The following is a 12,400-nucleotide window of genomic DNA, read 5'->3' as shown; positions in this document are numbered from 1 at the left end:
ATGTAAAGATTATTGAATACTAAAACTTGAATTTGAAATTGAAACCCGAGCAGCTTCTTTTGAGTAATGGAAATGTAGTGGAGAATAATATCAATGCCCATGTGATTATTGAACATTCTAAGGAAGGATAAATAATCAACGGAACTGCAAAAAGCTTGTAAGTATTCCACTTAGAAATAAATTTAATGGTGACAAACTTGTTTATACTTTCTTTAGTAAGTGTTAACCTTTATTGGTTGTTAATAATCAAAAATTAAAAGCCTAAAAAAATGATCTACTATGTTATGGTCTATAATTTAACAAAAACAAATTTTTTTTTGTTGTATAATGGTTTTGATGGAAACATAATTGCCATAATGATATCAAAAGTGCCATTTCTTCATATATATTCAACATCATGAGTGTGATTAGCCTTGCTTTGTTGGCTTGTGGAGGATGTAAATTTTGCAATCTAAGAATTATTTTATGCTGAAGGGTTTATTTGATTTAGAATTTAGTAGTTTTTTAGTGTTAATAACTTTTTTATTATTATCTGCTGACTTATCAGTTTAAAAATCTAAGTTTCATATTTGTATATGTATTTTTTCTAATCATGTTTACATGTGTAGAATGTAATCATAGAAAAGTCACATGAGAAGATGAATTTTGATAAACAAATAAAGATTAATATGTACAAAATATATTGAAATATATCATAAAAATGGTGACAAACATATATTTATAAAAAAAAAACACCAAAAATCATGATTTAATATTTCTGAAAAAACGTAAACACGTGTAAAAGTTAATAAGAATTCCATGTACTATGATAATAAATGTGTCATGTTATAGATGAAAAGACGGTGGATGAAATGAAACAATGCAAAAGCTGTATTCCATATTCGATTATAACATTTGAAGCTTAAAGAGACATTTCACAACTTCTGCTTTGTCTCTTTTATCTATCTGTCCGTTTCATTTCTGAAGCTGTTACTTCTCTCTCTCGCTTGCTGTTTGCATTTACTTCATGACAAAAGTATTATAGAGAGCTAGACAAGAGAATTTGCACGTCCCCCATTTGTCAGATTCTTTTCTTATTTTTCAAGCCATTTGTCAGAATCTTCCCGGAGACTTTCTTTGTCATTAATCATTTAGTATAATTTTGGCCAATCTCATTCTTAGCTAATACTATTACACTAAGTATTTGTAAATTGTAATTGATCGTGTGTTGAGGGTTACGTAATCAGTATGGGCTATCATTATATTATCATTGCTAACTTTTACTTTTTTGGGGGTTGAATTTTGTTTTCGATTTAGTTACATACGAACTTGAGATAGATAAAAAAAAAGAAAAAAATTGAGATAGAAACTGTATATTATTTGGTTCAGTTTGATTTATTTCGGCGCTTGGTATATAGTACAGAATTGGTATATAGTTGAGGGAAAAAATCTAAAAAAAACCTCAACTAATTTTTATTTGGACGTTTAATATCTAATTGTTTTTGGTTGGAAGGTAAATACACGAAGTAATAAAACCGTACAATTTAATACACAAACAATTAATTGTTGTTATTTTCATACTCACGATCTTACAACAAATATAAAATTCCAATTTTACCTTTACCATCTCAATTAACTATTATTTTTTTGGTAATATGATATTAATTTTATAATTTTGAATAAAAATTAATTTTATTAACATTTTAGTTTATGGTCTCTAAAATTTTAATTTTTATTATTATTATATTATTCTAAACATTAACTTAAAAATTATAGAAAATCAAAAATATTTTAAAATAGTCATTTTTACAATCTTCTTCTATCGTCGCAATATCAAAGAATCGTTTTCTCTTTGAAAAAATTTAGAATCAAAGATTAATCTAATTCGTTGAGATTTGGGTTGAGATTAGCTATTTTGCTACTAAAAATAAAATTAGCCATTTTTATGAATTGATAAATCTTGAGAAATACGATGAGATTCAGGTTGAGATTTTGCCGAAAATAGTTTGATTCGTGAAGGATATACAATCGAAAAGAAAGTTTCTCACTACGAAGAATGTTTACCGGCCATTTTAAAATATTTTTGATTTTCTATAATTTTTATGTTAAATTTTAAAATAATATAATAATAATAAAAATTGGAGACCATAAACTAAAATATTAATAAAATTAATTTTTATTCAAAATTATAAAATTAATATCATATTATAAAAAATTAATAGTTAATTGAGATGGTAAGGGTAAAATTAGAATTTTATTTTTGTTGTGAGATCGTGAGTATGAAAATAACAACGATTAATTGTTTGTGTATTAAATTGCACGGTTTTATTACTTCGTGTATTTACCTTCCAACCAAAAACAATTGGGTATTAAACGTCCAAATAAAAATTAGTTGTGTTATAAACAGAGAAAGAGATAGAAGAAAATGAGTGTGTTATTCCATTGAGATAAAAGGTTCTTTATATAGGAGTACAAGGAAAGGGTAAAACCCTAGAAACATCTAGATGATGGGCTTAGATGATGGGTCTTATAATGGGCATCCATCTTTATTCATAACACTCCCCCTGATGACCATTATAGTACCATAACTCGTAAAGTATTTGAAATGCTGCCTCATTAAAAACCTTACCAGGAAAACCCAATGGGAAAAACCATGGTTAAGGGAAAAAGAGTGCAACATACAATTACTCCTCCTTATGAGTATATTCGTCGAGATCTTTGAGACGGCGTAATCTGATACGATAGACTAACTTCTTGAAAGTAGTAGTAGGTAGCGCCTTGGTGAATAAGTCAGCCAGATTATCATTCGAACGGATCTGTAGAACTCGTACATCGCCGCTCTTTTGTAGATCGTGTGTGTAGAAGAATTTTGGTAGGATGTGCTTTGTTCTATCGCCTTTGATGTATCCGTCTTTGAGTTGTGCGATGCATGCTGCATTGTCTTCATACATAATTGTTGGAGTCTTTTTCCCTGCATACATACCACAGTCTTCTTGTATATGGTGAACTATGGATCTTAGCCATACACACTCGCGGCTAGATTCATGAATTAGTAAAATCTCTGCATGATTAGAAGATGTGGCAGAGAATAAACAGTATTTGAGAATAAGTCTGCCAAATCTTCTCTTGAACAAATTTCTGGATAAAGTACAACGTCATTCTTCTGCTCATGAATCTTTTAGATGATTCATCTTGACCATCTTATTTATTTCTCTAAATATCATTAGTGTATAATATTCATTTGGATGATTGATAGAATTTCTTAATATTCATCAAGTGTATTATTTGCGTGTTCTTTAATGTCTCGTTAAAAACCTTGTCATAGAAAAATCATGTGGGATAAAAACTATGATAAGGAAAAAGGGTACATCCACGCATATCATTCAATCTCCCCCTCGGAAACATCTTCTTCAGGAGATGATTTTCAATCAAATACAATATCTCGTTGGAATTAATAACCATAATCTTAATGATAAAAATTATATGGTTTTCATATAGACTTATAAATATCATTATCTAGTGATATTTTATCATAGATTATTGTCATCGTATTACTTATGATAACTCTGTAGGAGTTTTAATGATTTTCAAAACAAATATTAGTTTGATCAATATATTTTGACAAACTCAACGTAAATATACATTTATATGATTGTATGTCATGTTACATATTTCTTTTTATTCGATCGAGTAGAGTTCTAGAGAACATAATTCTCATATAATTAATCCTTCAGAGATTATATCTTTCAAGAATTTCATATAAATGTCATATCCAGTGTTCCGTCTCTTATTGCCAGACTTTAGATACTTAAAAAAATATTACATCCACCACAAGAGAATATATCTCTTCATAATACATTTCTTATCTTTGTGAAAATCTCATTAATTTCACTATTCTTTCACATAAAGACTCATTTATTTTCCACTGGTTTTACACATCATGTGCATAGACTACTAGTCCAAATATCTCTACTAGAGATTATAATTATATGTCTATTTCTTCTTTTTCATTTTTGGCTAATCATTACTTTGTGTACACTTTTCAATAGACTTTCTTTCATGATCCTTCTTTTTGTCTATAATATCAACTTCTTTTTGTCGATTTGCTTTTGATTCCATTATATTTTGACATGACATAGCTAGCTAGATCTCTTCATTGTCAAGTACTTGAATGTTTCATTTGTCATGTCTATGTCTCTTTTAGAGATCATTCACTCTCTTCAAGAGATTATCAAAATATTTATTTCCTCAATTTGGTCATTTTTAATTTTGTGCTCCTTCACTTTTACGAGGATATTTATATTTGGAACCAAGGTCTATTACGCTTCATGCAATCTTAAGACTCAATAGCAGTTTGAAATTGGTCCTTACAGGACATTCATTATATTCTGGGGCATTTAATTTACAACTGGTATAAGTGACTTCATCACTTTATTTGGGTCAGCAAATGCGTCTGGCAATTACAACGCTAAATTCTGTAATTGAATTATCTTTTGGACTCTTAATATACATTCTTTACTCCGAGGATCATTGATAATTCATTTCTATTTATCTTTTTCACCAGCTGTATACATTCTCCCCCTTATGTTGGAATAGCTGACTATATAATATGATAGTCTTCAAAACGAGCGGTATATAAATCCTTCTAGGATGGCTTAGTTATCATTCATATCCAACATGTATTCTTATCCTCCTTTGAGGGTTCATCTCTGCGTGCTGTGGTGGAGCACTTTTCACATTCAAAGCTTTTAGATGAAAACTATTAGGTTTCTGACCCAAAACCAATAATAATGGGGAAAAGTATTAATTATTCATTGGCTTGATGTGTATCGATGTTACTAAACCATTTTGTGTATGAACATGAATTTCAAAATGTTAAACACTTATCCCAACGGATATCTAATAATGGTTATTATAAATAAACACTGAAATACTCTTGTACTTTAATCAAGAAAGTAATCTCGCAAACTCTATGTTGCGGGTTTATAACAAGGATAAATATGACCTTCTAGTCGATGCAACAATCGAGTCAATGCGTCCATTGAATCGATGCATCTTTTATAACCATTAGGTATCTAAATGTCATATAGTGGGTGATCAACCCATAATCATCTCCTTGTATATATACTTACGAATAGATAAAGTCCAAATTACTTACACTGGTAAAAATCACATTATCATATTGCTTTCTGAGCAAGTAACATTTGATAAATCATTAGGGAGAATCTTCTAGTTTTTCACCTAATGTCCACATAATTCTCAATACTTTCACATCATCATTAAACCAGGATGACCAATCCGGTTAAGCCAAATATACTCTTGAAACTTTTAATTCTTTTGAAACTTCTAGTTCTTTCAAAACTTTTAATTTACTTTTCATTGCTTATCAGTTACTCCCTTAATAAGATCTTATAATCAAAATTACTTCCATGTATTTTAATAATCAATCATATGCTAATAAAACAATAACGAGATAATAATTAAATTTTTATATTCTAGTATAAACGATATTAAATTTGACTAACTATGTAAGATCTTATATTCACTTCAGAATATGAGTACTACTTATCATCGATAACTCATCTGTTTTCTTAGCCTTTGAAAAACACTCGATTTAAGTTTATAATAGTTCTTTCAAAATTTCTTATTTTTTTTTACCATATTTATTTTCTCAACTTTTGGTGATAATTTAAGTTCTTGAAAAAATTTTGACCATCAAAAATATGATATCTTCTTAAGATACATTAAACTAGTCATTCATGAAAATTTCTATAAGTGATTATACCTTTAAATTAAGTTATTTATCAATCAATTTATTTCATAAAATAATCAAGTATGATATACTAATACAATTTTAATGCAATATTGTAAAACCAATCAGAATAAAACTATTTTGTGCAAAATCTGGATTTTACATATATCTTGACAAAACTTTTATTTAGGCTAATATGAATTCGTGCAAGATTTGGGTAAAATGATTTCGTGCAAAATTAGGGCAAAACCATGAACAATTTTTTTTGTTTTTTTTTTTTTTTTTTTTTTAGATACCACAAAGATTTAGAGAAAAGAATCTTATAAAAAAAAAAATTATCTTGCAACGTTTTTAGTAAAAATAATAATAACACAATCAAATATATGGAAATCTTATAAAAATTTTTAGATAATAATAACACAAAGATTTAGATATATGGAATCTTATAAAAAGAAAAATTATCTTGCAACATTTTTAGTAAAAATAATAATAACACAATCAAATATATGGAAATCAAATATTTAATATGGAAAAGTCAATATCTAAAAGTGATAAGATATGTATAACGTTTTAATCAAAGGAGTTAAATAAGGGATATCATATCAATCATAAATGGATTTTAGACAATATAATATTTATAAAATGATATTGAATATAGATGCAACTATTCAAAACTGGAATGCTAAAACATTAATACATGTTTGCATCACCTACCACCGGGTTATGAATAGTTACAAAATTAGTTATATAATTATAAAATTGGTAATTTATATATTCATTATTGTAATAATAAATCACAAAAATTAACAATTAATAAGCATGATTATCTTCTTTAACGATTTTCTTTGTAGAATCATTGAATCATGCGATAGTAATTATAGAAACAAATGATAAGCATGATTCTCTTCTTTATTGAATCATTGAAAACATGCTTTTACCGATCTATACTATAATCATCGATCGGCTCATATTGTTTTGTTTCAATAATAGAAAATAAATACTATGAACCATGAGTCGATAAGTAAACATGGTTCTTAAAAAAATGTAAGAATCTCTATATCTACCTTTTAGAGCGTCCTGATAACGTGTTATAAACAGAGAAAGAGATAGAAGAAAATGAGTGTGTTATTCCATTGAGGTAAAGGGTTCTTTATATAGGATTACAAGGAAAGGGTAAAACCTTAGAAACATCTAGATGATGAGTTTAGATGATGGGCGTTATAATGAGCATCCATCTTTATTCATAACAAGTTGAGGTTTGTTTTGGGTTTTTTCCCTATAATAAAGCATTTATTTCATATAATATATAGTAAAATATTTATTTTATATAAAATTAATTTAAAGAAAATTATGCATTGAATATTTATATTAAAGAAAATAATATATCAAATCAAAGCCTTTGAGATGATGAGTTCAATTATATCTTTAAAACTTTTGAATACAAATATATGTTATAGTGAAAACGTTTATAACATATGCAAAATCGCACAAATAAATTATATTGTGTATTATTTTAAATTTTATAAATTTATTTTGCATTTTTTGAATGTGCACAATAAATTGTAAAAATAAGCGATTTTGAGTGATTTTTTCGCAAATTCCTAAAAACCAAAGTAAACTAGTTTTTCATATTTGTAACAAAAGCAAACAAAAAATTTAAAAGAAATGGTAACTAAATTTCAAAATTTGATTGAGGTAACTAAACGAGTCGTTGAGCTAAATAAGTACATAAAAAATGAGTATATAAAATTAAGTTGACAAGAAACAAAACAAATTGTCAGAAAATTTAATAGCTTTCGAGTCGCAGTTTTAAAGCTCTCTGTTTAAAGTTCAGAAAACAGGTAAACTTCATAGACACGTCGCTCTCTCGAGTCCCGTGTACAACAGAAACGCGTCTTCGTTTTGTCTCTATAACCCCATCAACGGCGTCGAGATGTTCACGTCGATGCCACGTGTCGAATTCTCAATAAACATGTCAGAACGAAAACAATCCTCCACCGTCCAATCTCTGCTTCACGTTTTTAACCTCATACAATGATACAAGTAAACAAAGTGTACTAGTGTAGTGTGAAAGTACCATACAACTAGAGAAATCTGGTGAGTGTATTAATGTTAAAGAATGGGCCAGGCCTTTGGTACTACAAAATACAGGCATCGGCCCATTACAAGCCCAAATTATTTAAAAGGGGTTATTGAGGATTTTGGTGCCTTTGTTGAGCATTCTGCATCATGTTATTAGGCTGTAGACTCTGCTGATTCGTCTGCATATTTCCATAGCCTCCTTGTTGTTGCTGCTGCTGCTGCTGTTGCGATTGCTGAATTTGTGTTTGCTGTGTTTGCATCATTCCGCTGGTGTTAAACACTGTAAAGATAGGACAAATGAAATAGTCAGGGAATCGATTTTGATGTAAGAAAACATGTTTTAGAAGAGATTTGTTTACTTACTCTGGTCACCCAACATTTGAGACGAATGGCTTCTTTGGGGATTGGTACCCGAAACTCCAAATTGCTGACAACCATAAAAATCCAAAGAGATCATCAGATTAAGACAATGTTCATCGTTCAGATTTGGGAAACATAATGAGTAGAGGAGTTTTTGAGCTAACCTGCATCCTAGGAACAAGTGTCTGAGATTGCATAGATGACATGTTTGGTATCTAGAATTAAAAGAAAAAGTACGTAGAAAATATGATTAGTAATTGTTTCGAATCATCAATTCAAGAGGTTAAAGAGAGGTGACTGACCATTTGGCTACTTGGGGAGCCTTGTGCAGAAGTAAACAATGCACTATTGGCTCCACCTGAAAACTGGTTTAAGTGACGGTTCATCGCTGGATTGAGCTGTCCTTGAGACATGCTATGCTGAATATGTCCACCTGAGAGCTGTCTAGCTTGGAATTGTTGGTGCGCGCCCATTGGCTGGGAATATGGCATTTGATGTTGCCCATGTGACTGAAAAATAAGATAAAACTCACACTTAAAAGACAAAAGCTTGTTTCATAATTTCATTTGATTCTACTGTTTGAAACTACGAACTGTCACAGTTACTTTTATATAAAAGCTTCTGCCAAGTCCCAAGATCTAGGATAACTTTTCAAGAGTATGAATCATTCACTTGGTATATGTAAACTTGTATAAATACGTCTAGTCATCTTCATTTATGGCCATAACTACTGCATAATGATACAAATAATTGACCAAGGTAGTGTCTGATCCTTTTCACTTCACACATCTATCCCCTAACTATGTTGTAGTTCTATTTATCTTACCGTCTGAAACTTTTGCTGAGCTTGCCCATGCATATCATGAAGTGCTGGTATCTGACTCTACACAAAGAATTAGCATGTTGCTCAATAAAGCAGTATGGTAGGAAAAAACAGTCAATTGCTACGTCTGCAAAATGTCAAAGCCTACTTGACCCAATCCCTGCATAGAAGATTGCCTGAGCTGTTGTTGTTGTTGTGCAAGTAGTTGCTGCTGCTGATGTTGAGGCAACTGCATTAATTTTGACCTTTGCTGCTGCTGTTGAAACTGTTGTTGCTGGATTTGATGCTGAGGCGAAGGCACATTAACCATACCCGTAGCGCGAGGAGAATTGGAATATGGTAAGGGAGATGTTGTGTTATCAAAATTAGGACCAGATGGAGATGCAGCTGATCTTCCCACAAATTGAGTCCCGGAAACCTAAAAACACACAAAGACATGAACCTCGAAAGACAATGATACTAACAAAAGTAATAATCATCACAACTAGAGAGAATAAACTAGTTTAACCTGCATCATTCCTTGATTGTTAATGTTGTTTGATTGCCCAGGTAATGCAATCTTACCTAATGAAAGAGAATTTTTGGAGCCATTAACAACGTGAGAATACCATTGGTAGTAGTAACAAAATAAAGAAGATTCAAGCATTGGGTTTACTTCTACCAGACAGATCAATGAAATCGTTACCTGCATCATTGATAATTAGCACATCTGCCAGATGTGGTGGAAGTGCAGTGGTTATCTGTCTCTGGTCTGGAGGCAGTTGTGTTCCTAGAAACAACCATTGTAAAAGAACATGAGAAGGAATTCAGCAAAACAGAAAACTGCAGTTTCGTACACTATCAAATGACTCAATAAATTCTAAAACCCTCTTACCTTTACCGTCATTTACAGCATCTCGTAGCATTTTCTCCTGCTCCTGAATCTTTGCAGCTTGACCTTTATCCATAGTAGGAAGCATAGACGGGCCTTGACGAGTGCCAAATCCGTAAGCTTTACGAGTATCAGCTAATACTCTTTCTGCATTTTCACAAGCTGCTGCAATCATATCCATCCTCGCCTGTAATAACAGATACCATTTCAAAAACCAGCAAACAAATCACAACAAAAATACATTACAAAACTAACCTTAAGCCTTTCGATTTGCATTGGTATAGGCAAACTCTGAACACCTTGAAGCAACTGCTCTCTCTTGGCATTGTCATCAGTTTCCATCTCCGGTAGTAATTTCGAAGACAACATAACCGGTAAAACTGCAGATTCACTGATAAATGCTAAGCTAAACCAGTTCATCACATTCACAATTCATTTAACTCATCAACTAAAACAACTAAAAAAAGACCATACTTGCAGCGTTCATAGCATTGACGTTCTTAGGAAGCACAACAAACGCATTTGAAACTCTCTTTACTTCTTCCACAATGTTAAAAAGCTCGAGATTTACCATCGAATACTGCCCTAGAATATCCTGCCTGTTCAAAACAAAAAGAAAATCAATCCTTGTTACAAAAAATTCATAAACATCAAAATATTATCAAATTCTGGATTCGATGATGATGAACCATTTAGGAGTAGTGTTGGTTCGACCATAAGCGTCGAAATCTTCAAGGATTCGAGCAATGGCTTTGGCCAAGCTAACGGCTCGTGTCTTCAACGACTCCAGATTCAGTTCCTTCTCCAGTTTTGGATTCAGCTTCTCAGCTACCGGAGGAGGAGGTGGTTGCTGCGGCTGTGTCTCCATTGATAACACAGAGCTAATACACAAACCCTAATTCCAAATTTAACGTAATTAGGGGTTTTTAACATCACAGCGAATTGAACAAATTAATTAGGTTTCCGATTTGAAATTGACACAAAAGTTTCGATTAGAAACACACACAAAAGAGAAACTTACGAATTAGAAAACGAGGAATGCGCAAAATCTCGAAGAAGGCTTTGATTTGGAGAAGTTAGTTATTGGAGAAGACGAGAGAGTGTGTTTGAGAAATAGAACCGGGAAATATAATAACATACCGAATCCATAACATATATATGTGTTTCCTCTTTGAAAACTTACAAGGTTGCAACAAATAGACAGAGCGGATAAATCCGTTTGCAGACTAGACCAATATGTCGCTAAGACGGACAAATCTGTTTGCGGAGTAGACCATTATATTTCTAAGACGGACAATAATCCGTTACGGACCAAGTTTTGTTTTTTTGCTTTCAAATAAACTATTTGTTGGTCCGTAATAGAGTTTTGCGTGATTTGTAGATATAACACTTTTTTACTAAATAATTAACCAACTAACACCATAAATTTGTAAATGTAGTAAATAACCTTCAAGGAGAGTAAAAAGACATCACTGTCCTGGTGTTACGCTTCGTCAGCGAAGAAGGAGAATGATTAGTGTGAGCTGACGTGACTTTATTATTGGTGTTGAGGTGAGAAGAGAAATAGGTGGTAGGAGAGAAATTCTCTTTTCTCTTTCTTTTTTCTTTACTCCTTTTCAATTGTAACTCATATTATCTGATCTTAAAAAATTTAATTCAAGTTCATGATATATCTATTAAAAAGTTGTATAGTTTTCTACAAATATCATGACTTAAATTTTTGAAAATAGACACAAAATAATTTAGATGTGAATAGTGTTGTCAATGAATAACATAACGTTCTATATAAATTGACAATATTTTTTGATGGAAGTATACTAAACCCTAAAGGGATAATATATAGGGAACCCAAGGGTTTAAATCTAAAACATTAATGAAATCACTTAACATCTTTAATCAAAACAAACAATTCATTTTAAAACGTATATAGAACAAGGTATACGTAAATAGTATACTATTTACAAAATAGAATAGTATCTCTCAAAATGCAACAACGGAACTCAATTTCATCACCAATACACCAAGCGCAACAACGGAACCCTATTTCATCATCAAGTGCAACAACGAAAGTCAATTCCCTGAACCTAACTTGTGTTCCTCGCTCTGTAATTCGAAACCCCCAAATCAAATATCACCCTAAAGTAATTAAGAGACTCTAATTTGAAATAAAAAACAAGTAACGAGGTAGGTGTAGGAACTTTATTGGGAGGAGAAAGAGAGAGGGGGAGAAAAAAAGAAAGAGAGAGAAAGAGAGAGAGAGAAAAAGATAGAGGGGAGAGAGAAGGGAAGAGAGAGGTAGACGGAAAGAGATAGAGGGGGTAAACTTGGAATTAATATATAAAATATAGAGGATATCATTGCTTTTTTTTTTATGCTAGTTTCTTAATTATATTTTTTTTTGGTTAGTTTTCCAATTCCCCTAGAGTTTTTATATTTTTTCCTATTTACTAAACTGCGGACCAAAATTATGAATAGTGAATAAAAAACGGTCTTTGTACGCAAGTTAGTCCGTCCCATTGTAAACCCACTCAAG

General features: G+C 31.2%; 1 protein-coding gene and 1 pseudogene across 2 annotated transcripts; both read right to left on the bottom strand.

Annotated features, from left to right (window-relative positions):
• Positions 1-2,663: 2,663 nt before the first annotated feature.
• AT2G03080 lies at positions 2,664-5,021 on the bottom strand (annotated as a pseudogene; the record flags this gene model as incomplete). The annotated part of the gene is made up of 1 exon: positions 2,664-5,021.
• A 2,419-nt stretch (positions 5,022-7,440) lies between these two features.
• MED8 (mediator subunit 8) lies at positions 7,441-11,200 on the bottom strand. The gene is made up of 13 exons (NM_126359.4): positions 10,889-11,200; positions 10,557-10,762; positions 10,342-10,466; positions 10,123-10,247; positions 9,871-10,054; positions 9,682-9,765; positions 9,505-9,560; positions 9,145-9,414; positions 9,000-9,056; positions 8,476-8,682; positions 8,338-8,388; positions 8,177-8,240; positions 7,441-8,093 (listed from the first exon to the last, which is right to left on the bottom strand). The coding sequence occupies exons 2-13, from the start codon at positions 10,733-10,735 to the stop codon at positions 7,921-7,923; spliced, it is 1,575 nt and encodes a 524-aa protein (NP_178407.2). The 5' UTR covers positions 10,736-10,762; positions 10,889-11,200; the 3' UTR covers positions 7,441-7,920.
• Positions 11,201-12,400: the final 1,200 nt, after the last annotated feature.

The sequence above is a fragment of the Arabidopsis thaliana genome, chromosome 2 (genome assembly GCF_000001735.4).
Source record: "Arabidopsis thaliana chromosome 2, partial sequence".
Taxonomy (NCBI): Eukaryota; Viridiplantae; Streptophyta; class Magnoliopsida; order Brassicales; family Brassicaceae; genus Arabidopsis; species Arabidopsis thaliana.
The sequence above is the reverse complement of the archived record's forward strand: the minus strand, read 5'-3'. Positions and strand labels throughout refer to the sequence as shown.

Coding starts and splice junctions, on each gene's coding strand:
- MED8 (NM_126359.4), bottom strand. CDS start 10,735: ATGGAGACACAGCCGCAGCAACCACCTCCTCCTCCGGTAGCTGAGAAG. Junction 9,766..9,870: donor TGCTGTAAATGACGGTAAAG/GTAAGAGGGTTT, acceptor GGTTGTTTCTAG/GAACACAACTGCCTCCAGAC. Junction 8,683..8,999: donor CTCAGCAAAAGTTTCAGACG/GTAAGATAAATA, acceptor CTTATTTTTCAG/TCACATGGGCAACATCAAAT.